At 38.7% G+C, this 27500-nt stretch overlaps 2 protein-coding genes and 1 long non-coding RNA gene across 5 annotated transcripts in view; all 3 read left to right on the top strand.

The window, feature by feature from the left end:
• Positions 1 to 5953, top strand: part of LOC113634374 — a 6444-nt gene extending 491 nt beyond the window's left edge. The window contains exons 1-7 of one of the 3 annotated variants that reach the window (XM_027133293.2): positions 524 to 547; positions 3463 to 3625; positions 4086 to 4199; positions 4445 to 4501; positions 4618 to 4725; positions 4881 to 5012; positions 5654 to 5953. In XM_027133293.2, coding sequence (XP_026989094.2) covers positions 537 to 547; positions 3463 to 3625; positions 4086 to 4199; positions 4445 to 4501; positions 4618 to 4725; positions 4881 to 5012; positions 5654 to 5683 — 615 coding nt within the window. In that variant the 5' untranslated portion in view covers positions 524 to 536 and the 3' untranslated portion in view covers positions 5684 to 5953. Of the gene's footprint in view, positions 1 to 498; positions 548 to 3462; positions 3626 to 4085; positions 4200 to 4444; positions 4502 to 4617; positions 4726 to 4880; positions 5013 to 5653 lie in introns of those variants that run through there. The other 2 variants (XM_027133295.2, XM_047808504.1) reach the window with 2 other exon arrangements.
• A 4961-nt stretch (positions 5954 to 10914) lies between these two features.
• LOC113634376 lies at positions 10915 to 15340 on the top strand. Its single transcript, XM_047808367.1, has 6 exons — positions 10915 to 11073; positions 11294 to 11401; positions 13853 to 14011; positions 14153 to 14272; positions 14850 to 14954; positions 15199 to 15340. Exons 1-6 carry the CDS (start codon positions 10915 to 10917, stop codon positions 15262 to 15264), a joined length of 717 nt encoding a protein of 238 aa, XP_047664323.1. The 3' UTR covers positions 15265 to 15340.
• Positions 15341 to 22151: 6811 nt separating this feature from the next.
• LOC125140223 lies at positions 22152 to 23186 on the top strand. The gene is made up of 2 exons (XR_007139478.1): positions 22152 to 22264; positions 22884 to 23186. It is a non-coding gene; the product is annotated as an uncharacterized LOC125140223 (long non-coding RNA).
• Positions 23187 to 27500: the final 4314 nt, after the last annotated feature.

Here is a 27500-nt window from a genome sequence, read left to right as displayed (position 1 = left end):
TGAAGCTTTACTTCTACTGAAGTTTTTATTAATTATTTTCTTTGATTATTTAATTATTTATGTTTTATTATGTTACATTTATAAACGGCTACATATTTAATTTAAATGTTAATAAAAATTGTTATTATTATACGTACATTCACATCAATTACGTTTTATATTATTTCTATTTAACATTGTAGAGTGTAAAAACGCACTGTGAAGCACTTTGGTCAGCCGTGTGGCTGTTTGTGAATGTGCTATACAAATAAAGTTGAACTTGAACTTGAACTTGAGTGTATTCATTTATTTTTATATGTATTTCATTTTATTGACCCTGTTTATAGCTTACTATATAATTATTTTATTTAATATTGTGTAATTTTTGGCTATTAACTGAACTCAAACCTTTTATTGATGTATTCGTTTATATATTGAAGTAGAAATGCGTTCAGTTTGATTCAGTTTCCTTCCTGTTTCTGCAGGCTATGAATGTAGACATTATTGCACAAATCGAGATGAACTCTCTCTCTCCTTTCTCTCTCTCTTCTCTGCGCATGCGTGGCGGGTGAGCGTGGCGTGTGGGGCGTGTGAGAGCGGTTGGCGTTTTGCCAATTTTTCGCACTAAGTGCAATTTGTTCCCTTTTAAACATCTCAAACAAATCATAATTACTTGTGTGAGAGAGTGTGTGTGTGTGTGTGTGTGTGTAAGAGGGGAAATAATTGTTTGTGCGCGTGAATGCGAGCCTGAGTGTGTGTGTGAGTGAGTTAGTAGCGTGTCGGAGCAGCATGGCGAAAGTTTGACTCGCCGGCACGGTGTGAGGGTGGTGTGTGCGGCGAGTGTAGAGGAGTGTGTGTGTGTTAGCCATCGGTGAGGTGGCGGGGCACGAGAATATTGTCGCTGCCTCTAGAATGAACAGTGCAATCGTTGTCTTTCTGAATGATGTTGATAGAGTTAGAAAGCTGACTCAGACAGGCATCGTGATTAATAATGTCCCTGTTTTTATATCTGATGAAATGATTGGTAAAGAGTTGACTAGGTACGGGCGAATGGTCTCCCCATTAACAGAATCCCCCATGGATGTACAGTAGATGGTCTCCCTGTTGAGTTCTACAAGGCATTCTGGGCAGTTATAGGGCAGGACGTGCTGGATGTCCTAAGGGACAGCGTGAGGGGAGGTAGATTCCCCTTGAGCTGCAGGAGGGCCGTCCTGATACTACTGCCAAAAAAAGGGAGACCTGATGGATCTGAGGAACTGGCGCCCGGTGTCGCTACTGTGCACTGACTGTAAGCTGCTCTCAAAAGCATTAGCCTCGAGACTGACTAAGGTAATGGAGCAGATCATTCACCAGGACCAGACGTACTGTGTGCCTGATAGGTCTATATTCGACAATGTACATTTAATTCGTGACATTTTGGACGTCTCCAGACTATTGGGCTTAAAGACTGGTCAGATTTCTTGACCGGGTTGAGCATGAATATTTGTGGAAGGTGCTGGAAACCTTCGCGTTCAACTCAGGTTTCATAGCCATGATCAAAGTGTTGTACAGTGTGCTGAAGGTTAATGGTGGTTTATGTGCCCCTTTTAGAGTGTACAGAGGTATTAGACAAGGCTGTTCTATGTCAGGTATGCTGTACACTCTTGCAATTGAACCTCTTTTATGTAAACTGAGATCTCATTTATCTGGTTTTTACATTCCACACAGCAAGGCTTCACTATGCCTCTCAGCATACGCAGATGACCTAGTAGTCATGGTAAACTCACAGAAGGATGTCAGTGTTTTAAACGATATTTTAAAGGACTTTCAGATTTTATCTTCAGCTAAGGTTAACTGGGGAAAGAGTGAAGACATTATAGTTGGGGAGTGGGGCGGTGGGCAACCTACGCTACCGGGAGGCTTAGTGTGGAAAAGAGGTGGTTTTAAATATTTGGGTGTCTACCTGGGGAATGATGAGTTTTTAAATAAAAACTGGGAAGGCACTGTAGAGCACGTGAAGAGCAGACTGAGCAGTACATCCATAGGTTCCTCACTGGATCTAGAGACTTAGTATGGAGAGCAGCAGCCAGTGGATTATTACACACAGTTGGAGGACTGGGGCTGGACAGAACTTTGTTTTTGATGGACACCAAAACGCTGGACGTTTCAGGATTACCCTTGTTTTATCGTAACATGTTCAAAATCTGGACCTTTTTTTAAAAAAAAACAGAACAAAGACAGTGGAACACTATACTACTGCTGGAGGAGCCTCTGGTGTATGGCGGGCGCATGGACATCTCCAGTGTGGCCGTCTCTGCGCTGTCCAGGACTCTTATCTCCACAGGCATTGTGACACTCCGGAAGCTTGTGAAGACCTATCGAAGGCGGAGGACCTGGCAGCACGCATGGGAATGCGGTCCCTGCGTGTTGTCTGTCAACTCTTACACTGCTGGAGGTCCTCCCTAACATCTGAGTAGTGTGTTCAGCTGAGGGACTATCAGTATACAGAGACCGGTCCTGCAGAGGATGAACCCTTTCCCCAGCTGATCATCGCTCCTGACCTCGACGGGTGTGAAGGTCCCCTCCTGGAGTGCCGGGGCGTGGCGGAGATGGACATTTGGACAGTGTCAGGGAAGCTGCTCTACTGAACTAGTGTTAAGGTTTTAAATAATAAAAAACTGAGTGTGAGGGTCGACACCCCATGGAGAAGTGTACTTGGTTTTAATAATGATATTAAACCAGAATGGAGACACTGTACAAACCACCGTTAACCAAAAAGAGCTGCCGACCTCCAGTGGAGGATTTTACATTGTATTCTCTCTGTGAACTCTTTTATTTCTGTTTTAAACCCTGATATTGCACAAAACTGTCCTTTTTGTTCACAGAGAGAAACTGTTTTTCGTGCTTTTATTCACTGCTCCAGGTTACAGTCACTGTTTGTGTTTTTACGGAGCGTTTGAAGGCTGTTTTATGTTGTTTTTACTGTTCAGTGTTTTATTTTTGCTTTTAAGTACATTAGGAAACAAAGGTTCAGGTGCCAACTGGTCAACTTCATCTTCGGTCAAGCGAAGATTGCAATATAACTGAGCCTGAGAAACCAGATTACACAAAACGCTGACTGTGAGGCCACAACGATACTAAAAAGGCTGATAAAATCAAGAGTTTAATTGAGTTTAATTTTTACAAAAGTATGAACAATGTTGATGGTTTTAAATGTGTGGTGTTGGGAGAATATTTTGTGCTCTGTGGAGGAAGGAGAACTGAACTTTGCACCAGAGTTCAACTAATCACCCATGTTTTAATCAATGTAGAAACCATCTTAACATCTTTATTTGTTTGTTTGTTTGGTTATTTATTTATTAAGTCACCATGAATTTTAATGATGTGTGACTTGTGTAAATAAAGTGTTGAAAAAGTAAAAAAAAAAGGTCTCTCTCTCCCTCCTTTCTCTCTCTCTCTCTCTCTCTCTCTCTCTTTTTTCTCTCTCTCTTTACTCTCCACCAGAACAATGAGGTACACGTTCAAACCGGACGACTGCATGGTCATCACCATCCCTCTCACTAGTGTCAGGAACGCAGCAGAGGGACAGCTCATGCCTGACAAATTCAGCTGCAGGTTCAAGGACACCTATAAAGTGTATCAGCGCGGCTGGCCCAAAGCACTCGGGGTAGGACGACTCACAACTCAACACAATTCCACATCTCCATCAATTCAGCTTCTACATTTAACAAAAAAGAAAACTATTAAATAACAAACAATTTGACCAAAGTCACATAGAACTGAATTAAGCCACTAGTGAGGAACATCTCCTGGTGCCTGATAGCATGCAGTTTAAAGATGTGTGTGTGTGAGAGTGTGTGTTCTGTTCATAGCGTTCATGTGAACTGCATTCATCATTTTGTCAACAACATCTTGGTAATGTTGAGTTTCTCAGGAGAAAAGGATCATTAGTGACTTTTATTTCTAGACACAATCACTGTTAATCTTTCATGTTAAATGAAGTCATCTGCATTGACCTGCATGTTTATATCTTTTATAAATACACACCACTATATATTCATAATAACACCAGATATAACTGTTATATGCAGGAATTATTGTTAAACACAATAACTCTTGTGTTTAAGGCAGCTCAGATCGCCACTGCAGTCTTTATCCTGTGTTTGGGAGGAATCAAACTCAGCTTCAATCCTCGTTCACTTTTTTCTTTTCTTTGTTTTGTCATGATTCCAAGCATCCTGGTGAGTCAGAGGTGTCCAAGTTTACAGTAAAAACCTCCAACACTTCTCTCACTCATATTCTACTACAAAACATGTACAGAGTATTTAAGAATAACTTTATGGGCTGGAACAAAGAAACAGACATTTATTAGAATTAGGGCTTTATTTATAAAATATAATTAAACTCTCTGAATCACTTTATTAGCTAATTGTTAATCTATTCTATTGTCTCACATCCTACAATCAGATTTCTTTGTTTTTTCCAGTTCTTTGTTTCTGGCAGTCTTGCGATCGCCGCTGCACAAACTCCCTTAATGCCCTTGGTACGTATAAAACTGTCTTCTCTCTAATGACCTGAACTCTTGTTGTTTCTTCATGTGAAAATCTTCAGTGAGTTTACATGGAAATTAATAACGTTGTTTTTTGCCTTTGAAAACAGATGAAGGTGTCGTTTGTCTTCAACATCATTAGCCTCTGCTTGGGAATTAGCTTGGCCATTTTTGTATGTGTGGACATTAGTATTACCCACTTTCATGGTCCTCCTGAGGTAAATATTTATTATAATCCTCAGTGATGATTTCAGTAGATTACAGTATATAATTTCAGTATTTGCTTAGAGAGATTTCCTGACCATGCATTACTGTAGCATTACTGTACTGTAATCAACACAATGCACATGATTTACAACAACTTTTTCTAAAGTTTATACAGGACAGAATAGAAATGGGATTAATCTGGATATTCTTAGTGTTGTTCCTCTTCGAGTTTCTCCTCTCTGTGATCCTGATCCACTGGGAGAGTAAAGCATTGTGTCGAACTCATTTCAACAGCCTGGTAATGAACAAAAACCCATTCAGCTTCATTTAATACACACTCAGATTTTATTTAACTTACTACAGAAAAAAACAGGAAGAGAAACACAGGAAGTTTTAAAGAACAAGAGCTTTACAACAGAGTTTCTGTTTTAGGATAATGAGAACTTACTAATCCAAAGAACCCTTAAAGAACGATATTTTTCTAAGAACATAAGTAAAAGGTGTAGATGTTAAACTCCTGACAAGTTTGTTATTAAGAAGAAAGTAATTTGGAGTTTGTTCCTTAGCTTAGCTTTTTACAAAGTGTTCAAAAAACATTCTGTCTTGGGCTTTATATTTAAAGGGAAGCCTTAAGGTTTGAATGTTCTACTTATAGTTAAATGTTCTTATTTTCCTAAAAATGTCAGTTTTTTTTTTAACAGAAAATAATTGCATGCTTGAAGGAAAACGTTGCGCAAAAGATTAAATTAAAGCATCAGAATCAGATTAAAGCATGACTTTCTGGTGTACTGAAAAAGTGCTTGGTGTACAAAAATAAAGAAAACCTTAGAATATCGTTCACCAGTGCTGTAGTGTGATGAAGTGAGCAGGACATGTGGACGTCTTATACACAGTCATCGATTATTGATGAAAATCCTTTTGTTCTGCTTCTCTCTTCAGCCCATGATCACACTGAAGCAGGACATGTGAGCTGTGATGGACTTCATAAGGCAAATGTTTTATGACTGTTAACCTCAGATGAGTTTAGTTATTAAACTATTCCACTTACTTTTACTTGTTTCTTTGAGGATCTGCTGGTTAATAAGCCGTTGTGTTTGTAGGTTTAAAGTAAAACATTGTATATCTGAATTTAAGTGTAAAGTAATAAATGCTTATAAACTTTATGTAATTTTAGATTTTATCCTTTCTATCTTGCCCATGTTTGTATGGCTTGGCGAATAAAACTGCACGTTGACTTCATGACAAGAGGTGTGTGTTTGTGTGTGGAGGGGGGGCAATTGCATGTTATATTTGGATCACTTCATACAGACCTTAACATACATGAAATTAACACATCACACACAAAGGATTTAACCAGGTTCCTTAACCCCTAGCATCACTCTCACTGTCTCTCTCTCTCGCTCTGTGTGTGTGTGTGTGTGTGTGTGTGTGTGTGTGTGTGTGTGTGTGTGTGTGTGTGTGTGTGTGTGTGTGTGTGTGTAAGGGGGGGGGAATAATCAGAGCCGATCGGCCCTATACGCTCACTACGCAAGTTTTTATTAACTTTACAAGTTTATGTCCATAGTCATAAACGGAGAGAAGTAGCGCCGGTTACAATGTTCTTCCGCAAGACGCATGCAGTTCTGTTTATTAACCGCTAGAGCGTGAAACAAAAGCAGCAGCGCGACAAATAAACTGCGTACCTGTGTAGTGCGTACGTGTGTCTCTGTTGGTAAAGTTTATCGTTAATTTGATACGCATTTTAACAAAACATGACGTCACGTGCGTCTTTTCTGATCAGTCGTCATGGAAACATGAAGCCCTGGCCTTTGGACCAGAGTGAAAACAAACGCCACATCACTGTATACCAGCAGTATGTGTGAAAACACTCACTGTGGCTTTTTAAATGAATTGTTATTCATTCCTAGATTTAGATCTGTTATTTTTCACTTGTGGCTGACTATCAAACTAGACGATAAAAGAAAGATTAATGTTTTTCTTTTGCTTTATTTATTCATTCCTCACACACAGAGGATTTAACCTGAACCAGGCTTAATTCCTGAACCCCTAGCATATCTCTCTCTCTCTCTCTCTCTCTCTCTCTCTCTCTCTCTCTCTCTGTGTGTGTGTGTGTGTGTGTGTGTGTGTGTGTGTGTGTGTGTGTGTGTGTGTGTGTGTGTGTGCGGCCTGCCAGTTAGCAATGGACATACAACAGTTCTTTAACAGAAAAAAGACAGATTCAGGTGAGAGACTAGGGACAGTCCGTAATGATCTTGTGAAAGGAATTTGTCATTTAATAAAAAGTTAAAAGCCCTAAAAGCGGAGCTGTCCATCTGGCCATGAAAAGAGAAAAAAGAAACAAAATGAGAGTGAACATGCGTTCATGTGCGCGTGCAATCGTTCACGAAATGACGCGCGCTCAAAATCCAAAGCTGTGTTCTATTTCTTTATATTAATATATAAAGAAATAGAACATAAATATTAACATTATCTTAATATGATTATCTTAAATAAGCAGAAAATAATAAATTGTTATTAAAATTGTTATATTTTATTATTTTCTGCTTATTTAAGATAATGTTAATATTCACTTTAAATACAATTGCTAATATTCAACTCAAAATTCTATTTCAAATATTCCATTCAGTAAAGGTTTGTTTATACCTCATTCAATTCTGTATTGTTTTACTCTTTGAGCGAGAGATGGAGCAAACTTTTTTTAATAGGAGGGAGGTTTGTAGTGGGAGCAGTGGGGTGTCGAGTGTGAATGTGTGGCAAATGGTTTACATGGCTCACGGGTCAGGTAGGAGGGCCCCTTAGTAGAATTTCAATTTCATTTAACAGTGGGGGGGGGACAATACATATAAAATTTCTCATGAGCAATTTTTGAAGGGCGGACACAAATAATAATCTAATTGTACTTATAAAGATTATTATTGTAGCATGGAGACGCGTCATTATGGATATTTTCAAAGTTTTTATTCAAAGAAAGTAAAACATCATAAAAATAATCACAACAATAAAAACAAGGAATTAAAAAAGGTTTAAAATTTTATTTAAAATTAATGAAGACACTTAATAACCGTAGAAATTGATTATACAAAAAAATACAGTGAGGTCAGTTCGGACGTGGCACAGTGCGCATTTAGTAAATATGCTAATTGTGGCCATTAGTGTTAAGTTAACATGATGCCAAGTTGTCCCAAATTAAAAAACAATGCATGGGAAACGGCTTTGGCGTGTTAGTTACAGTGCACTATGGAGCAAGCTATTGTAAACAAGCTAACGTTAACTCGGTAAGTCATATTTTAATCGCTAATATAGCAGATTCGTGGAAAATTACATCCGTAAGCAGCATTTTTGCCGCAACTAAATTATGAATGAATCTGCATCAACTACAGTAAAGAGAATCACTTTATTTAAAGTGAATAAAATCCCCGACTTAATGGAGTTGAACATTAACTGAGCCGCAGCCACACACCTGACTCGTGTGTGTAGAGTAGGTGAGATGTAGTGGGAAAGGAGGCAGTGGGTCAAACCACTGTGAGGAAGCGGAGGGGGGACTCAACTGTTTCTAAATGCATTTTTGCGTTTGTTTTTTTTTCTACTTACACAAATATTTAGGTATACTGAATTTAGTGAAGAATATAGTGAAGTATAGCATCAAAAAAGTTGCGCCAAAATGTGTGAAACTGCAGCTCGCTCTCTCTCTCTCTCTCTCTCTCTCTCTCTCTCTCTCTCTCTCTCTCTCTCTCTCTGTGTGTGTGTGTGTGTGTGTGTGTGTGTGTGTGAGAGAGAGAGAGAGAGAGAGAGAGAGAGTCTGTGTGTGAGAGAGTGTGTGTTTGTGTGTGTGAGAGAGAGAGAGAGTGACAGAGAGAGACTGTGTGTGTGAGTGAGTGTGTGTGGGTGTGTGTGTGTGTGTGTGTGTGTGTGTGTGTGTGTGTGTGTGTGTGTGTGTGTGTGTGTGTGTGTGAGAGAGAGAGAGAGAGAGAGAGAGAGAGAGAGAGTGTATGTGAGCGTGTGAGAGAGAGAGAGAGAGAGAGAGAGAGAGAGAGAGAGAGAGAGAGAGTGTGTGTGTGTGTGTGTGTGTGTGTGTGTGTGTGTGTGTGTGTGTGTGTGTGTGTGTGTGTGTGTGTGTGTGTGTGAAGAACGAGGAAACAGAGTGAGCACTGATCAAACCACAGAGACGTGCAGCAGTTAAACTGAAGTCACAAAGTCTCCGACCGGCCGCTGGACAACAGCCGTGAGTGACAGCTGTCTTTATAACATAGAACTTTACTAACTCTTTACTCTAGACACAACTAGGAGTGATTTCTCTTTACTTTACTCAGTTTGCTCTTTTTTAGCTATTATACATAATAATAATAATAATAATAATAATAATAATAATAATAATAATAATAACAACATGCAGATGTCGGGTTTTAACTCATTATTATTGCTTTGTATGTTTAGTTGATTTTTTGTATCATGTTGTAGGTTTTTCGTGTTATTTTTACAGCCGTATTATTTTAATAAGAAACCTTTGATGTTAAATAACCCGTGAATGTGTCGGTATAATTTTACTACTGAAGCTTTACTTCTACTGAAGTTTTTATTAATTATTTTTATTTAATTATTTAATTATTTATGTTTTATTATTTTACGTATATATCTGAGGAAAAAGGCTACATATTTAATTAAATTGTTAATATAAATTATTATTTTATACCTATATTCACATCAGTTACCTTTTATATTATTTATATTTAAAATTGTAGACTGCACACATTCATTTTTATATGTATTTCATTTTATTTACCCTGTTTATAGCTTACTATATAATTTATTTATTTAATATTGTGTAATTTTTGGCTATTAACTGAAGTCAAACCTTTTATTGTTGTATTTGTTTATTTATTTAAGTAGAAATGCGTTCAGTTTAATTCAGTTTCCTTCCTGTTTCTGCAGGACATAAATGTAGACATTATTGTACATAAAAAAGTAGTTCTGTCTAATGTCCCTGTTTTTATATCTGATGAAATGATTGGTAAAGAGTTGACTAGGTACGGGCGAATGGTCTCCCCATTAAGAGAATCCCCTTGGATGTACAGTAGATGGTCTCCCTGTTGAGTTCTACAAGGCATTCTGGGCAGTTATAGGGCAGGATGTGTTGGATGTCCTAAGGGACAGCGTGAGGGGAGGTAGATTCCCCTTGAGCTGCAGGAGGGCCGTCCTGACACTACTGCCAAAAAAAGGGAGACCTGATGCATCTGAGGAACTGGCGCCCGGTGTCGCTACTGTGCACTGACTGTTAGCTGCTCTCAAAAGCATTAGCCTCGAGACTGACTAAGGTAATTGAGCAGATCATTCACCAGGACCAGACGTACTGTGTGCCTGATAGGTCTATATTCGACAATGTACATTTAATTCGTGACATTTTGGACGTCTCCAGACTATTGGGCTTAAAGACTGGTCAGATTTCTTGACCGGGTTGAGCATGAATATTTGTGGAAGGTGCTGGAAACCTTCGCGTTCAACTCAGGTTTCATAGCCATGATCAAAGTGTTGTACAGTGTGCTGAAGGTTAACGGTGGTTTATGTGCCCCTTTTAGAGTGTACAGAGGTATTAGACAAGGCTCTTCTATGTCAGGTATGCTGTACACTCTTGCAATTGAACCTCTTTTATGTAAACTGAGATCTCATTTATCTGGTTTTTACATTCCACACAGCAAGGCTTCACTATGCCTCTCAGCATACGCAGATGACCTAGTAGTCATGGTAAACTCACAGAAGGATGTCAGTGTTTTAAACGATATTTTAAAGGACTTTCAGATTTTATCTTCAGCTAAGGTTAACTGGGGAAAGAGTGAAGACATTATAGTTGGGGAGTGGGGCGGTGGGCAACCTACGCTACCGGGAGGCTTAGTGTGGAAAAGAGGTGGTTTTAAATATTTGGGTGTCTACCTGGGGAATGATGAGTTTTTAAGCTTTTTCTCTCTCTCCTCTCTCTCTCTTTTCTCTTTCTCTCTGTCTCTTTTTTCCTCTCTCTTTTCTCTTTCTCTCTGTCTCTCTCTCTCTCACTGTCTCTCTCACTTTTCTCTCTCTCTCCTTTCTCTCTCTCTCTCTTTCTCTCTCTCTCCTTTCTCTCTCTCTCTCTCTCTTTTCTCTCTCTCTCTCTCTCTCTCTCTCTCTCTCTCTCTCTCTCTCTCTCTCTCTCTCTCTCTCTCTCCACCAGAACAATGAGGTACACGTTCAAACCGGACGACTGCATGGTCATCACCATCCCTCTCACTAGTGTCAGGAACGCAGCAGAGGGACAGCTCATGCCTGACAAATTCAGCTGCAGGTTCAAGGACAACTATAAAGTGTATCAGCGCGGCTGGCCCAAAGCACTCGGGGTAGGACGACTCACAACTCAACACAACCTGCATGTTTATATCTTTTATAAATACACAGCTGTGTTTAAGGTTTTCATAAAAATGGTTTTCTATAAATATGTATAATGATGTCCTTACTGGAGTTTCATATAATGTAATATCAGGGATAATAACACCAGATATAACTGTTATATGCAGGAATTATTGTTGTAGTTGTGTTTTTTCTTCTCTTGTGTTTAAGGTAGCTCAGATCACCACTACAGTCTTTATCCTGTGTTTGGGAGGAATCAAAATCAGCTTCTATCCTTATTCATCTTTTCTTTATATTGTCATGATTCTCAGCATCCTGGTGAGTCAGAGGTGTCCAAGTGTACAGTAAAAACTGTTGGAAAAAATCTTGATATGTGCTCTTATTATATGAACTATTACAATTGATGTTGTAGGACATATGATTATAATATATATATATATATGTGTGTGTGTGTGTGTGTGTGTGTGTGTGTGTGTGTGTGTGTGTGTGTGTGTGTGTGTGTGTGTGTGTGTGTGTGTGTGTTTGTGTTAGATGCCTTGAGACAAGTGTTAACAGAGATAGGGTGGTGTATTGGGTTTATTGAAGTTATAAAACTCAGTACTCAGAACTCTGAGAATTTGAGAAAAACAAGAAAAAAGGGAACCTGTCCTTTAGGAGAGAACAGAGGAACTAAGGCTTAAAAATAAAAATGCATGTGCAGGCCCAGTCTGGACAAACAAGACAGACTGAGATCATAGTCTAGCAAACTTAAGGAGTCGGCATAGATCTCCACATATATGCAAAACAATATTATAAAATACAAAAGCTTAGCTTAGTAATAGTGCAGTACACTTATTCTAAATGAGAACTCCTATACCATAGGTGATTGTAGGTGATTGAGTATCATCACTGATCATTTTATATGTAGAGATGTGATTAATATGGGTATTAATATGGGTGGATATCTCATACATTTTTTTTTTGTGTATGTCATGGTTATCGTATTCATGTGTATGTATGTGTATACGTATATAGGCGTATGATCAGTGGAAATCATATACAGACAAAACATAGAAAAGATAGAGAAAAACTCACTCATTGTAATTGTATAAAGGGAGATTGGGAGATTGGTCCACGAGACATGTCTTCTGTGTGATACGTGACAGGGAAGGGTACAAGAAGTTCTCTGGAGCACATTTTTAACAACAGTTTTGACAACGCAGCATGTTTTTTAATAATAAGGCAGAAGTACTGCAACAGAAAAAACAAATGGCCAGACTTGATTTTCGGTAAAAGGCAGAATTGTTTTCAGGGAAATGAGGGGGGTCACGGGACGATTCTGTAGAGTCAGGAAAAAAACCCAGACAGGTCAATTAGATTAACGTAAGAAGGTATAGACGCACCTAGAGGTGCCAGGGTATATATTGAGGAGATTCCTTTGGAGGGCGCTCTTGCTCCTGTTTGCTTGCTTTTTTGTGGGGGAACTTTTTGGGTGGCATGGGGATGCGCTACTTGGGTTTTTCTTTGATACTTTCAACTTAGAAGTTTTTTCCTCCTTGTGCTCAATGGAAGCAGAGGCTGATCAGCACCAATAAAGAGTTTTGCTCATTCTCATCCAGGTCTGGAAAGTTTTCTTATTATTCAAATTCAAATAGTATTAAGTACAAAGTTTAAAGTGTGATTAATTAATTGGTATTAAAATATTAATAAGTATTATTAAGTATTAGTAATTAAGTATTTATTGTATTAATTAATTAGCATTAAGTTTAATTATTTTAGCATTGAGTGTGAAAGACTATTATTGACTATTATCTATTATTGACTATTAATTTGGCTGTAATGCACCCCTGGGATATGTCCACTTGGAGGGGGGCTCTCCAAAAAATTTCGACAAAACCTCCATCACTTCTCTCACTCATTCTACTACAAAACATGTACAGAGTATTATTATTTAAGAATAACTTTGAGTGAACAGTTGGAATGAAGAAACAGGCATTTATTAGAATTAGGGCTTTATTTATAAAATATAATTAAACTCTCTGAATCACTTTATTAGCTAATTGTTAATCTATTCCTTTGTCTCACATCCCACAAACAGATTTCTTTGCTTTTTCCAGTTCATTGTCACCCGCTTCGAATATTGAATGGATGTTATCAGTGGTTAATGGGCCCATCGATATGGTCCAGTAGGGGCATTCTGTGGCTACTGGAAGGCTCAGAAGGTTGTTGTCACCTATCAAATGCTCAATCAATGAATACAACTACAAGAGAAGACTCCAGATCCACTCAGAGGAATCCAGTTGACCGGGAATCCACTTCACCGATGACTGGACTGGACGTCGACTGGATAACGCGGCAACGTTGTGCACTTTCCGATAACATTCGAAGCGGGTGTCACGGCTGTTGTCCAGCGGCCGGTCGGAGACTTTGTGACTTCAGTTTAACTGCTGCACGTCTCTGTGGTTTGATCAGTGCTCACTCTGTTTCCTCGTTCTTCACAGTCACAGTGGGTGAAGTGAGGATGGAAATATTTTCTCATCAGCTTTCTTCTGAACACACACACTGAACCAGAACTAGAACTAGACTTTTGTTTTTCACTTTATTTTACAGGTTTGTTTTCTTGCTGCTGGTCGAATTTCCGAGGAAGAGTCGTGATCCGGTGAGTCTCTGACTGGGAGCTTTACAGAAACACTTTAATTGTTAAATGTTAATTGTGTCATTGTGATCGCGCTTCGGTGTTAATGGATGTTCTCTGTGAGATTATTAGGAAGTTGCCAAACTGAACTGTGACATAAAAACAGCTTATTATTTAATTTAAATCACTCGGCCAGACGCGAGCTTCAAGGTGATGAAGGTCCACTGATTAAACATTACAGAGTCTCTGAGCTCGTTCCTGATCCACAAATTCCTCTGCACCGGTTAATGAAGAGAGAACCAGCGGTTTGGGCCGTAAGACACGAGACGAACCATTAACACGCAATGATGAGTATATTTATAAATTAACATACCTTCTAATCTCTCTCTCTCTCTCTCTCTCTCTCTCTCTCTCTCTCTCTCTCTCTCTCTCTCTCTCTCTCTCTCTCTCTCTAGGCCATGCAGATAAGCAGTGGGATATTGAGCATTGGACTCGGAGTCGTGTTTGCTGCATCCTTCCCAATTGATGGTTTGCTCCTCACCTTGTTCAGAGTCACGATCGTCACCGGCATTCTGGTAAACAACAACAACAAAACAAACAAATATACAGTTTTCTTTTCAGGATATTTGGGGTTTGAGCTTTAGGACACTGTGAGACTTTCAGTCATGTATATAGTGCAGTTTGGTATCACTTTACAACAGAATCTCGCCGACACCCCACAATAACCTAGCACCCTGATCCCCCCATTGCGCGACCACCTAACTCCCCTATATCCCCCCCACCCGATTGGCCAACACGCCGACAGGGTTTTCAGAGCTGTAGCATAAAGACACGTGTTAATAACCTCTTCCTGTACAGCTCTTGGTGTGAAACCTCAGATAGTAAGATATCTTATCTATAATTATTATAATTAGCATCACACACACACACACACACACACACACACACACACACACACACACACACACACACACACACACTCTCTCTCTCTCTCTCTCTCTCTCTCTCTCTCTCTCTAGCTGCTGGATTTTTCTCGTTGATGCTGTACAGAAACCCCAGACTCTTACAGGTTCACATCTCTGTGTTATTAACGTGTCATTTTGCCATTTATTTATTGTTGCCAAACTCACAGTGTGTTTATTTTCCCTGCAGTTCTGTTTTCACTCCAACATATTTTGTCTGGTCATTTCTACGATCGGAACAGTGCTGCTGTGTGTGGATATAAACAAATCTGGCCTACATCATTTTGTCTTTTCGGTAATCAGACTCACACATTTCATCATTTGATGTTTGGACAGAAACAAACACCTGAAATACAGCAGATTAGTTTGAATGTTGAACAATGTAGGTCCAAGGTACAAAGCTAATGTGGCTAAGTTACAGAAGTTGATGGCCACCAGTTTAGCATCATTGTGTATGTGGGTGTGCGTGTGTGTGTGTGTGTGTGTGTGTGTGTGTGTGTGTGTGTGTGTGTGTGTGTGTGTGTGTGTGTTGTACGCAGGTGGAATTCCTGGTGCTGTTTGTGACTCTTTTCGACATGCTGATCTCGCAGAGAAACGCCGGCTAAAAAGCTTCAAAGTGTCGTTTGCATGCGAGTCGGCTCACTGAGTCGACTCGTTTAGCTGAATTTCTAGCTGAGATCCGATTCAAATATATGAGTTGTTTTATGTTGTTCTTTTTCTACCTGTTGCTCCTGCAGTGCAAATAAAAAAAACCTAATTACAACATTTTATTGATACGTTTGTTAGTTCAAAGTAAGAGCTTTAACCTGTTCAGGGTCACCGTGATGTTTAATAACTGTAACAGATGTGTTAGAACACGAGTTCCTGTCAGGGTCAAATGTAAACATGTCTGCTGACTTTCACTAAGTCAAGATTTAGTAGCAAAAAAAAAAGAAATTCTAAAGGACAAAATTTCGAGGAGTTGTTTATTAGCTGAAAGCAGAGCCGATCCTGACCTCCCTGGGGCCCTAAGCAAAATTCTACTAAGGGGCCCTCCTACCTGACCCGTGAGCCATGTAAACCATTTGCCACACATTCACACTCGACACCCCACTGCTCCCACTACAAACCTCCCTCCTTTTAAAAAAAGTTTGCTCCATCTCTCGGTCAAAGAGTAAAACAATACAGAATTGAATGGGGTATAAACAAACCTTTATTGAATGGAATATTTGAAATAGAATTTTGAGTTGAATATTAGCAATTGTATTTAAAGTGAATATTAACATTATCTTAAATAAGCAGAAAATAATAAAATATAACAATTTTAATAACAATTTATTATTTTCTGCGTATTTAAGATAATCATATTAAGATAATGTTAATATTTATGTTCTATTTCTTTATATATTAATATATTAATATAAAGAAATAGAACACAGCTTTGGATTTTGAGCGCGCGTCATTTCGTGAACGATTGCACGCGCACATGAACCCATGTTCACTCTCATTTTGTTTCTTTTTTCTCTTTTCATGGCCAGATGGACAGCTCCGCTTTTAGGGCTTTTAACTTTTTATTAAATGACAAATTCCTTTCACAAGATCATTACGGACTGTCTCTAGTCTCTCACCTGAATCTGTCTTTTTTCTGTTAAAGAACTGTTGTATGTCCATTGCTCACTGGCAGGCCACACACACACACACACACACACACACACACACACACACACACACACACACACACACACACACACACACACACACACACAGAGAGAGAGATAGAGATAGAGAGAGAGAGAGAGAGAGAGAGAGAGAGAGAGAGAGAGAGAGAGAGAGAGAGAGAGAGAGAGAGAGAGAGAGAGAGAGAGAGTGATGCTAGGGGTTAAGGAACCTGGTTAAATCCTCTGTGTGTGAGGAATGAATAAATAAAGCAAAAGAAAAACATTAAACTTTCTTTTATCGTCTAGTTTGATAGTCAGCCACAAGTGAAAAATAACAGATCTAAATCTAGGAATGAATAACAATTCATTTAAAAAGCCACAGTGAGTGTTTTCACACATACTGCTGGTATACAGTGATGTGGCGTTTGTTTTCACTCTGGTCCAAAGGCCAGGGCTTCATGTTTCCATGACGACTGATCAGAAAAGACGCACGTGACGTCATGTTTACATGACTCCCGATTGTTAAAATGCGTATCAAATTAACGATAAACTTTACCAACAGAGACACACGTACGCACTACACAGGTACGCAGTTTATTTGTCGCGCTGCTGCTTTTGTTTCACGCTCTAGCGGTTAATAAACAGAACTGCATGCGTCTTGCGGAAGAACATTGTAACCGGCGCTACTTCTCTCCGTTTATGACTATGGACGAGTCACTCAGGTCCTGTGTTACTCCACAACGGCTGCGACCCGCTGGACTAAAATATTAATATAAATTTTAGGGGTGCTGAAGCCCATGCTCCGCTTCATATTGTCATATTATTCATATTGTCGCGCTGTAAAATGAGGCAGGGGGAGGCGGGGCCTTGTGTAATTTGCGGGGCCCAACGCAACTTGCGTAGTGAGCGTATAGGGCCGATCGGCTTTGATTATTCCCCCCCTTACACACACACACGCACACGCACGCACACGCACACGCGCGCGCACACACACACACACACACACACACACACACACACACACACACACACACACACACACACAAACACACACAAACAACTCTGTCATGAAGTCAACGTGCAGTTTTATTCGCCAAGCAATACAAACATGAGCATGATAAAAAAAAAAGATAAAATCTAAAATTACATAAAGTTTATAAGGATTTTTTAGTTCACACTTAAATTCAGATATACAATGTTTTACTTTAACCTACAAACACAACGGCTTATTAACCAGCAGATCCTCACAGAAACAAATAAAAGTAAGTGGAATAGTTTGATGACTAAACTCATCTGAGGTTAACAGTCACAAAACATTTGCCTTATGAAGTCCATCACAGCTCACATGTCCTGCTTCAGTGTGATCATGGGCTGAAGAGAGAAGCAGAACAAATGGATTTTCATCAATAATCGATGACTGTGTATAAGACGTCCACATGTCCTGCTCACTTCATCACACTACAACACTGGTGAACGATATTCTAAGGTTTTCTTTATTTTTGTACACCAAGCACTTTTTCAGTACACCAGAAAGTCATGCTTTAATCTGAGGTTTGTCAGATTTTATCCGATTTTGCCGCAACGTTTTCCTTCAAGCATGTAATTTTTTTCTGTTAAAAAAACCTGACATTTAACTATAAGTAGAACATTCAAACCTTAAGGCGTCCCTTTAAATATAAAGCCCAAGACAGAATGTGTTGTTGAACACTTTGTAAAAAGCTAAGCTAAGGAACAAACTCCAAATTACTTTCTTCTTAATAACAAACTTGTCAGGAGTTTAACATCTACATCTTTTACTTAGAAAAATATTGTTCTTTAAAGGATTAGTAAGTTCTCATTATCCTAAAACAGAAACTCTGTTGTAAAGCTTTTTTCTGTAGTAAGTTAAATAAAATCTGAGTGTGTATTAAATGAAGCTGAATGGGTTTTTGTTCATTACCAGACTGTTGAAATGAGTTCGACACAATGCTTTACTCTCCCAGTGGATCAGGATCACAGAGAGGAGAAACTCGAAGAGGAACAACACTAAAAACATCCAGTTTAATCCTTTCCATATTGCATGCTGTATAAAGGGTAGAAAAAGTTGTTGTAAATCATGGGCATTGTGTTGATTACAGTACAGTAATGCTACAGTAATGAAATGAAGGAAATCTCTCTAAGCAAATACTGAAATTATATACTGTGATCTACTGAAATCATCACTGAGGATTATAATTAATATTTACCTCAGGAGGACCATAAAAGTGGGTAAGAATATTTCCCACAAATAGAATAATGGTCATGATAATTCCCAAGCAGAGGCTAATAATGTTGAAGACAAACGACACCTTCATCTGTTTTCAAAGGCAAAAAAACAAAGTTATTAATTTCCATGTAAACTCACTGAAGATTTTCACATGAAGAAACAACAAGAGTTCAGGTCATTAGAGAGAAGAGAGTTTTATACGTACCAAGGGCATTAAGGGAGTTTGTGCAGCGGCGATCGCAAGACTGCCAGAAACAAGGACACGGGTGGCCGTGAGTGACAGCTGTCTTTATAACATAGAACTTTACTAACTCTTTACTCTAGACACAACTAGGAGTGATTTCTCTTTACTTTACTCAGTTTGCTCTTTTTTAGCTAATAATAATAATAATAATAATAATAATAATAATAATAATAATAATAATAATAATAATAATAATAATAACATGCAGGTGTCGGGTGTTAACTCATTATTATTGCTTTGTATGTTTAGTTGATTTTTTGTATCATGTTGTAGGTTTTTCGTGTTATTTTTACAGCCGTATTATTTTAATAAGAAACCTTTGATGTTAAATAACCCGTGAATGTGTCGGTATAATTTTACTACTGAAGCTTTACTTCTACTGAAGTTTTTAATTATTTTATTTAATTATTTATGTTTTATCATTTTACGTTTATATGCGAGGAAAACAGCTACATATTTAATTTAAATGTTAATATAAATTATTATTTTATACGTTTTATATTATTTTATACGTATATTCACATCAGTTATATTTTACTGTATACATTTATTTTTATATGTATTTCATTTTATTTACCCTGTTTATAGCTTACTATATAATTATTTTATTTAATATTGTGTAATTTTTGGCTATTAACTGAACTCAAACCTTTTATTGATGTATTCGTTTATTTATTGAAGTAGAAATGCGTTCAGTTTGATTCAGTTTCCTTCCTGTTTCTGCAGGATATAAATGTAGACATTATTGCACAAATCACTCCCTTATTACTTTCTTCCCAAACTTAGAGCTTTATAAAGCAGGTCATCATTTATTATGTGACACGTCATTTGAAGGCACCTTCATGACATAAGCAGTGTTTGGATCCTGTATGAAGGTTCCACATTTCTGCATATATTAATAGTTAAGCATCTGTGAAGCTTTAAGGCTCTTTTATGACGTATCTAACTGTTATTTTATGTTATTGTAATTTTGACTATCAGTATACAGAAACCGGTCCTGCAGAGGAGGAACCCTTTCCTCAGCTGATCGTTGGGTCAGTGACAGGGAAGCTGCTCTACAGAGCCAGTGTTAAGGTTTTAAATAATAAAAAACTGTCCTTTTTGTTCACAGAGAGAAACTGTTTTTCATGCTTTTATTCACTGCTCCAGGTTACAGTCACTGTTTGTGTTTTTACGGAGCGTTTGAAGGCTGTTTTACGTTGTTTTTACTGTTCAGTGTTTTATTTTTGGTTTTAAGTACATTAGGAAACAAAGGTTCAGGTGCCAACTGGTCAACTTCATCTTCGGTCAAGCGAAGATTGCAATATAACTGAGCCTGAGAAACCAGATTACACAAAACACTGACTGTGAGGCCACAACGATACTAAAAAGGCTGATAAAATCAAAAGTTTTAATTGAGTTTAATTTTTACAAAAGTATGAACAATGTTGATGGTTTTAAATGTGTGTGGTGTTGGGAGAATATTTTGTGCTCTGGGGAGGAAGGAGAACTGAACTTTGCACCAGAGTTCAACTAATCACCCATGTTTTAATCAATGTAGAAACCATCTACATCTCTATTTATTTATTTATTTATTTATTTATTTATTTATCTATCTATCTATCTATCTATCTATCTATCTATCTATCTATCTATCTATCTATCTATCTATCTATCTATCTATCTATTTATTTATTTATTAAGTCACCATGAGTTTTAATGATGTGTCTTGTGTAAATAAAGTGTTGAAAACGTAAAGAAAAGTCTCGCTCTCTCTCCTTTCTCTCTCTCTCTTTTCTCTCTCTCTCTTTTCTCTCTCTCTCTCTCTCTCTCTCTCTCTCTCTCTCTCTCTCTCTCTCTCCACCAGAATAATGAGGTACACGTTTAAACCGGACGACTGCATGGTCATCACCATCCCTCTCACTAGTGTCAGGAACGCAGCAGAGGGGCAGCTCATGCCTGACAAATTCAGCTGCAGGTTCAAGGACACCTATAAAGTGTATCAGCGCGGCTGGCCCAAAGCACTCGGGGTAGGACGACTCACAACTCAACACAATTCCACATCTCCATCAATTCAGCTTCTACATTTCGATTTAGCAAACAATTTGACCAAAGTCACATAGAACTGAATCCAAATCTTCACAGAGACCCGAGTGAAGTTCTGAACTGAATTCCAGCCACTAGTGAGGAAGATCTCCTGGTGTCTGATAGCCGGCAGATTAAAGATGTGTGTGTGAGAGTGTGTGTTCTGTTCATAGTCTTCATGTTCACATAATGTTGAGGTTCTCAGGAGAAAAGGATCATTAGTGACATTTATTTCTACACAATCACTGTTAATCTTTCATGTTAAATTAAGTCATCTGCATTGACCTGCATGTTTATATCTTTTATAAATACACAGCTGTGTTTAAGGTTTTCATAAAAATGGTTTTCTATAAATATGTATAATGATGTCCTTACAGGAGTTTCATATAATGTAATATCAGGGATAATAACACCAGATATAACTGTTATATGCAGGAATTATTGTTGTAGTTGTGTTTTTTTCTTCTCTTGTGTTTAAGGCAGCTCAGATCACCACTACAGTCTTTATCCTGTGTTTGGGAGGAGTCATAAACAACTTCTATCCTCATATAGGTGTTCTTTATACTTTCATGATGCCAAGCATCCTGGTGAGTCAGAGGTGTCCAAGTGTACAGTAAAAACCTCCATCAGTTTTCTCACTCATATTCTACTACAAAACATGTACAGAGTATTTAAGAATAACTTTATGAGTGAACAGTTCAAATGAAGAAACAGGCATTTATTAGAATTATTTTCTAATAGCATTATTTATAAAATATAATTAAACTCTCTGAATCACTTTATTAGCTAATTGTTAATCTATTCTATTGTCTCACATACCACAATCAGATTTCTTTGTCTTTTCCAGTTCTTTGTTTCTGGCAGTCTTGCGATCGCCGCTGCAGAAACTCCCTTAATGCCCTTGGTACGTATAAAACTGTCTTCTCTCTAATGACCTGAACTCTTGTTGTTTCTTCATGTGAAAATCTTCAGTGAGTTTACATGGAAATTTATAACGTTGTTTTTTGCCTTTGAAAACAGATGAAGGTGTCGTTTGTGTTCAACATCATTAGCATCTGCTTGGCAATTAGCTTGGCCATTTTTGCATGTGTGGTAAATGGTTTTACAGGCATTCATGGTCCTCCTGAGGTAAATATTTATTATAATCCTCAGTGTTGATTTCAGTAGATCACAGTATATAATTTCAGTATTTGCTTAGAGAGATTTCCTGACCATGCATTACTGTAGCATTACTGTACTGTAATCAACACAATGCACATGATTTATAACAACTTTTTCTACCCTTTATACAGGACAGAATAGAAATGGGATTAACCTGGATGATTTTAGTGTTTATCCTCTTCAAGTTTCTCCTCTCTGTGATCCTGATCCACTGGGAGAGTAAAGCATTGTGTCGAACTCATTTCAACAGCCTGGTAATGAACAAAAACCCATTCAGCTTCATTTAATACACACTCAGATTTTATTTAACTTACTACAGAAAAAAAACAGGAAGAGAAACACAGGAAGTTTTAAAGAACAAGAGCTTTACAACAGAGTTTCTGTTTTAGGATAATGAGAACTTACTAATCCAAAGAACCCTTAAAGAACGATATTTTTCTAAGAACATAAGTAAAAGATGTAGATGTTAAACTCCTGAAAAGTTTTTATTAAGAAGAAAGTAACTATAGTTTGTTCCTTAGCTTAGCTTTTTACAAAGTGTTCAAAAAACATTCTGTCTTGGGTTTTATATTTAAAGGGACGCCTTAAGGTTTGTATGTTCTACTTATAGTTAAATGTCAGGTTTTTTTAACAGAAAAAAATTACATGCTTGAAGGAAAACGTTGCGGCAAAATCGGATAAAATCTGACAAACCTCAGATTAAAGCATGACTTTCTGGTGTACTGAAAAAGTGCTTGGTGTAAAAGTATAAAGAAAACCTTAGAATATCGTTCACCAGTGCTGTAGTGTGATGAAGTGAGCAGGACATGTGGACGTCTTATACACAGTCATCGATTATTGATGAAAATCCTTTTGTTCTGCTTCTCTCTTCAGCCCATGATCACACTGAAGCAGGACATGTGAGCTGTGATGGACTTCATAAGGCAAATGTTTTGTGACTGTTAACCTCAGATGAGTTTAGTTATCAAACTATTCCACTTACTTTTACTTGTTTCTGTGAGGATCTGCTGGTTAATAAGCCGTTGTGTTTGTAGGTTTAAAGTAAAACATTGTATATCTGAATTTAAGTGTGAACTAAAAAATCCTTATAAACTTTATGTAACTTTAGAATTTATCATTTTTTTTATCATGCTCATGTTTGTATGGCTTGGCGAATAAAACTGCACGTTGACTTCATGAGAGAGGTAGGTGTGTGTGTGCGTGTGTGTGCGTGTGTGTGTGCGTGTGCGTGTGTGTGTGTAAGGGGGGAAATAATCAGAGCCGATCGGCCCTATACGCTCACTACGCAAGTTGCGTTGGGCCCCGCAAATTACACAAGGCCCCGCCTCCCCCTGCCTCATTTTACAGCGCGACAATATGAATAATATGACAATATGAAGTGGAGCATGGGCTTCAGCACCCCTAAAATTTATATTAATATTTTAGTCCAGCGGGTCGCCGCCGTTGTGGAGTAACACAGGACCTGAGTGACTCGTCCATAGTCATAAACGGAGAGAAGTAGCGCCGGTTACAATGTTCTTCCGCAAGACGCATGCAGTTCTGTTTATTAACCGCTAGAGCGTGAAACAAAAGCAGCAGCGCGACAAATAAACTGCGTACCTGTGTAGTGCGTACGTGTGTCTCTGTTGGTAAAGTTTATCGTTAATTTGATACGCATTTTAACAATCGGGAGTCATGTAAACATGACGTCACGTGCGTCTTTTCTGATCAGTCGTCATGGAAACATGAAGCCCTGGCGTTTGGACCAGAGTGAAAACAAACGCCATATCACTGTATACCAGCAGTATGTGTGAAAACACTCACTGTGGCTTTTTAAATGAATTGTTATTCATTCCTAGATTTAGATCTGTTATTTTTCACTTGTGGCTGACTATCAAACTAGACGATAAAAGAAAGTTTAATGTTTTTCTTTTGCTTTATTTATTCATTCCTCACACACAGAGGATTTAAGATTGAGCATGCGGCAGCTCTCCAGTTGGATTCTGCAGGTACATTCAGAAGTCTCTGCAGAGACCTTGTCCACCTTCTTCCCTTGGCAAAAACAACCCACTTTGTGGAACCCAATGCAAATTATCCCAGAAAAAGTCCACTAATACAGCTTGTACCTCTTTCAGAAAACTCACCGGGGGGTCAAGACAAGCCATTCTGTGCCACAATAAGGATGCCACTAGATTGTTGACTATTAAAACCCTTCCTCTATATGGCATATTCGGTACTAGCCATTTCCACTTTGCTAATCGGCCCTTAACCTTCTCAAGTAACCCTTCCCAGTTCTTCATCATGTCTGCCTCGTCTCCTAAAACAACCCCCAGGTATTTGAAACCCCCTCTCCTACACGTTAGCCCCTCCGGAAGCTTTGGTTTTTCACCCGGCCAGTTCCCAAACAATAAGGCCTCACTCTTGCTCCAATTCACTTTAGCCGAGGATAACACGTTAAATTTTTCCAGTAACGTTGCTAGGGCGTCTACATCGCTTTGCTTTGTTATTACTACAAGGTCATCGGCATATGCTGCTACTTTTATGCTATTTGCACTATTTGATAAGTGTAGACCATTCATCTTTGATCTAATCGGTTGTAACAGAGGTTCTATAGCAATTGAGTACAGCATCCCAGATAGCAAACAGCCTTGTCGTACCCCCCTACAAGCTTTAAAAGGAGAGCATAAGCCACCGTTTATCTTCAATACACTCTCAGCGTCGCAATAGAGCACCTTAACTTTCTCAATGAAATCTGTGCAAAAACCAAAAACTTGAAGAACGTCCCATAAGTATTTGTGCTCGACTCTGTCAAAGGCTTTCTCTTGGTCTAAGGAGATCAAACCAAAGTCTAACTTAAATCTTTTGGAGCATTCTGTTACGTCCCGAATTAGGGATATACAGTCAATGATTGTTCTGCCGGGCCCGCAATAGGTCTGGTCCGGATGAATGACCTGACCCAGTGCTTCAGCCAACCGGTTAGCTAGGACTTTGGAAAGCAGTTTATAATCACTACACAAGAGTGAGACAGGGCGCCAGTTTTTTATGTCTGTTAGATTACCTTTCTTAGGAAGAAGCGTGAGTACAGCCCTCTGACAACTAACTGGCAGTGAACCTCCAGACAGGCTTTCATTGAGTACTAAGTACATCCTCACCCACCACATCCCACAATGACTTATAAAAGTCGACAGGGAGTCCATCAATGCCAGGAGCTTTACCCGTTTTCATGCTCAGGAGAGCTTTGCGAAGTTCGCCCATGCTCACCGCACCTTTGAGGCCTGCATTGGTCTCCTCTGACACCTGTGGAAGGTTTCTGTAGAAGCCACTGTCTGAGCTGCGTTCACTCGACACCTCACTCTTGTAGAGACCTTTATAAAAATCTACTGCCCTTTTCTTGATATCTGTTTGGTCTGACAATAGTACTCCAGCCTCTGAACGTAAGGCATGAAGAAACCTATTTTGACCATTTCTCCTTTCTAGGCTGAAGAAATATTTGGTCGGTACATCCAACTGGTTTACATTTAGAAAGCGTGACCGAACCCTGGCCCCCTGTGCCTTCACTTCAAGCATCTCCAACCATTGACTCTTTTTTTGCAGCTAGCTGTTCTACAATCGCCTCCTCTCCTGTTTCCTCCACTAACTCCTGCAACCGGAAAATTTCAGCTTCTAAGTCTTTCATAGAAATGGTTAGCTCATTAGTGACAATAAGAGTGTATTTTTGACAATGAATTCATCCCAGAAACAACTTATCATTTAGCAACGCATAGTTAAAGTGCCAATATGCACTTTTTGGTTTAATTGAACTCAAAATGAAAGCACATTGTACCATGCAGTGGTCTGAAAAAGCCATGAGTCATAAAACACTTTTTTCAAATATTCAGATGGTGCTTGAAGACATAGATTCTATCTAACCTTGCTGCGGATGTAGAATTACTATTTACATGAAACCAGGTGAAACTCTTATTGCTGATGTTATTGCTCCAGACATCGATCAGGTCATGTGTGTTAATCAGTTGTCTAAGTCTTGTGCGAGACGCCATATGTGGTTCAACATGGTTCCTATCTACATCCTGTTCAGTGCAGTTAAAATCCCCCCAAAAACAGATACTCCTCTCCACTACAACCTTGTAGAGTTTCACAAAGTTTATCGAAAAAAACTAATCTTTCAATAGCAGCTGTTGGCACATATACACAAATGAACACAAAAGTGTGCGTCTCAGAAATCGCTTTTACTTTCAATAGCCTGCCTTTTACAATCTCTTTTACTTCATAAGAAGTTGGAGTGAAGTTTTTTGAGAACAGTATTGCAACCCCACCACTGACAGAGGAGTTGTGACTAAAGATGGAGACTCCTATCCATTCTCTCTTCCAATCTGTAACATTTTTAACATCAGTATGTGTTTCCTGCAGGAATACAACATCTGCTTTCTTCTGTGAAAGCACTTCATAAAGCTTTGCTCTTTTTTTTACAATCCCTAGCTCCATTTAGATTAAAGATGGCTATCTGGACTTCACTCATTATGAGAAAGACAAGGGTTAAATACCACCTACAAAAAGACCCACTGTTTTTCCTCATATCTTTACACACCCTTACTATCTTCATCGTTTGTTTCAGCAATGAGTTTTCTCACCATTGTCTTTAGTCTGTAAACATCTTTATTGGAAAAACAACCCTCTGCCATTAGACACTTTGCTTTCTCAATAAACTGACTTTGGTCAGGAAAATATTCGCTGACCTTCACTCCCCTTCTGTTCTTGGTTGACCTTAGAAACAGCCTGTGATAGAGAGGTGCTGGAGTCAGACATCTCACTATCACTATCAAGTTCTTCACTTTCAGCTATGTCCGCTTTTTTAACAAGTCTGAGGCTGTCATCTTTAGTACTTTTTTCCTTTTCATCGGAGATTTAAAGAGTCTCTGTTTCGATGCCATCGTCGGTAATCGTTTTCTCGCCTATTTATGAAACCAAGTTGATTTTTTCACCTTTAGCGCTGTGTAACACCTCCGTTTCCGCCTCTGAATGTTGTACATTAATTACACTGTGTTCTTTACCTGTGACCGTATTGTCTACTGAGGTGGACCGGGCTTCAGCTGACTCATCCGTGCTCGTTCCCTCCCTCCGCGGTACTGGGTCTGCTTCAGCCCGGGTAGACTCGGGTGCCTGGTGTACTGCTGGTTCGATGCTTGTGTTCTGTGACTTAGTGCCGTTGTCTTTATTAAATCGGTCAGGACAGGTGCGGACTAGGTGACCTTCTTTACCACAGCATAAACACCTCATTTTGCCGGTAGTGGCGAACACTACATAATCAAACCCATCTATACGGAAATTAAACGCTATGTCAAGTTCAGCATCATCTTTAACAATCATGTACACAAATCTCCTAAAAGAAGCGACCTCTTTGAGAAATGGTGACTTGCTTGTGATCGGAATCTCTTTAACTAAGGAAACGGGTTTTCCGTGGCGAGAAAGGGCTTCGAGTAAGATTTTATCACTAATAAACAGTGCGACATTAGA

Source organism: Tachysurus fulvidraco, chromosome 25, assembly GCF_022655615.1.
Source record: "Tachysurus fulvidraco isolate hzauxx_2018 chromosome 25, HZAU_PFXX_2.0, whole genome shotgun sequence".
Classification (NCBI taxonomy): domain Eukaryota; kingdom Metazoa; phylum Chordata; class Actinopteri; order Siluriformes; family Bagridae; genus Tachysurus; species Tachysurus fulvidraco.
This window is presented reverse-complemented; position numbering and strand designations above follow the sequence as displayed.

Excerpts from the sequence above, each read along its gene's own strand:
- LOC113634376 (XM_047808367.1), top strand. The coding sequence starts at position 10,915 with ATGAGGTACACGTTCAAACCGGACGACTGCATGGTCATCACCATCCCT. Across the intron at positions 11,074-11,293 it reads GCTGGCCCAAAGCACTCGGG|GTAGCTCAGATCACCACTAC; the intron begins GTAGGACGACTC and ends CTTGTGTTTAAG. Across the intron at positions 14,955-15,198 it reads TACATCATTTTGTCTTTTCG|GTGGAATTCCTGGTGCTGTT; the intron begins GTAATCAGACTC and ends TGTTGTACGCAG.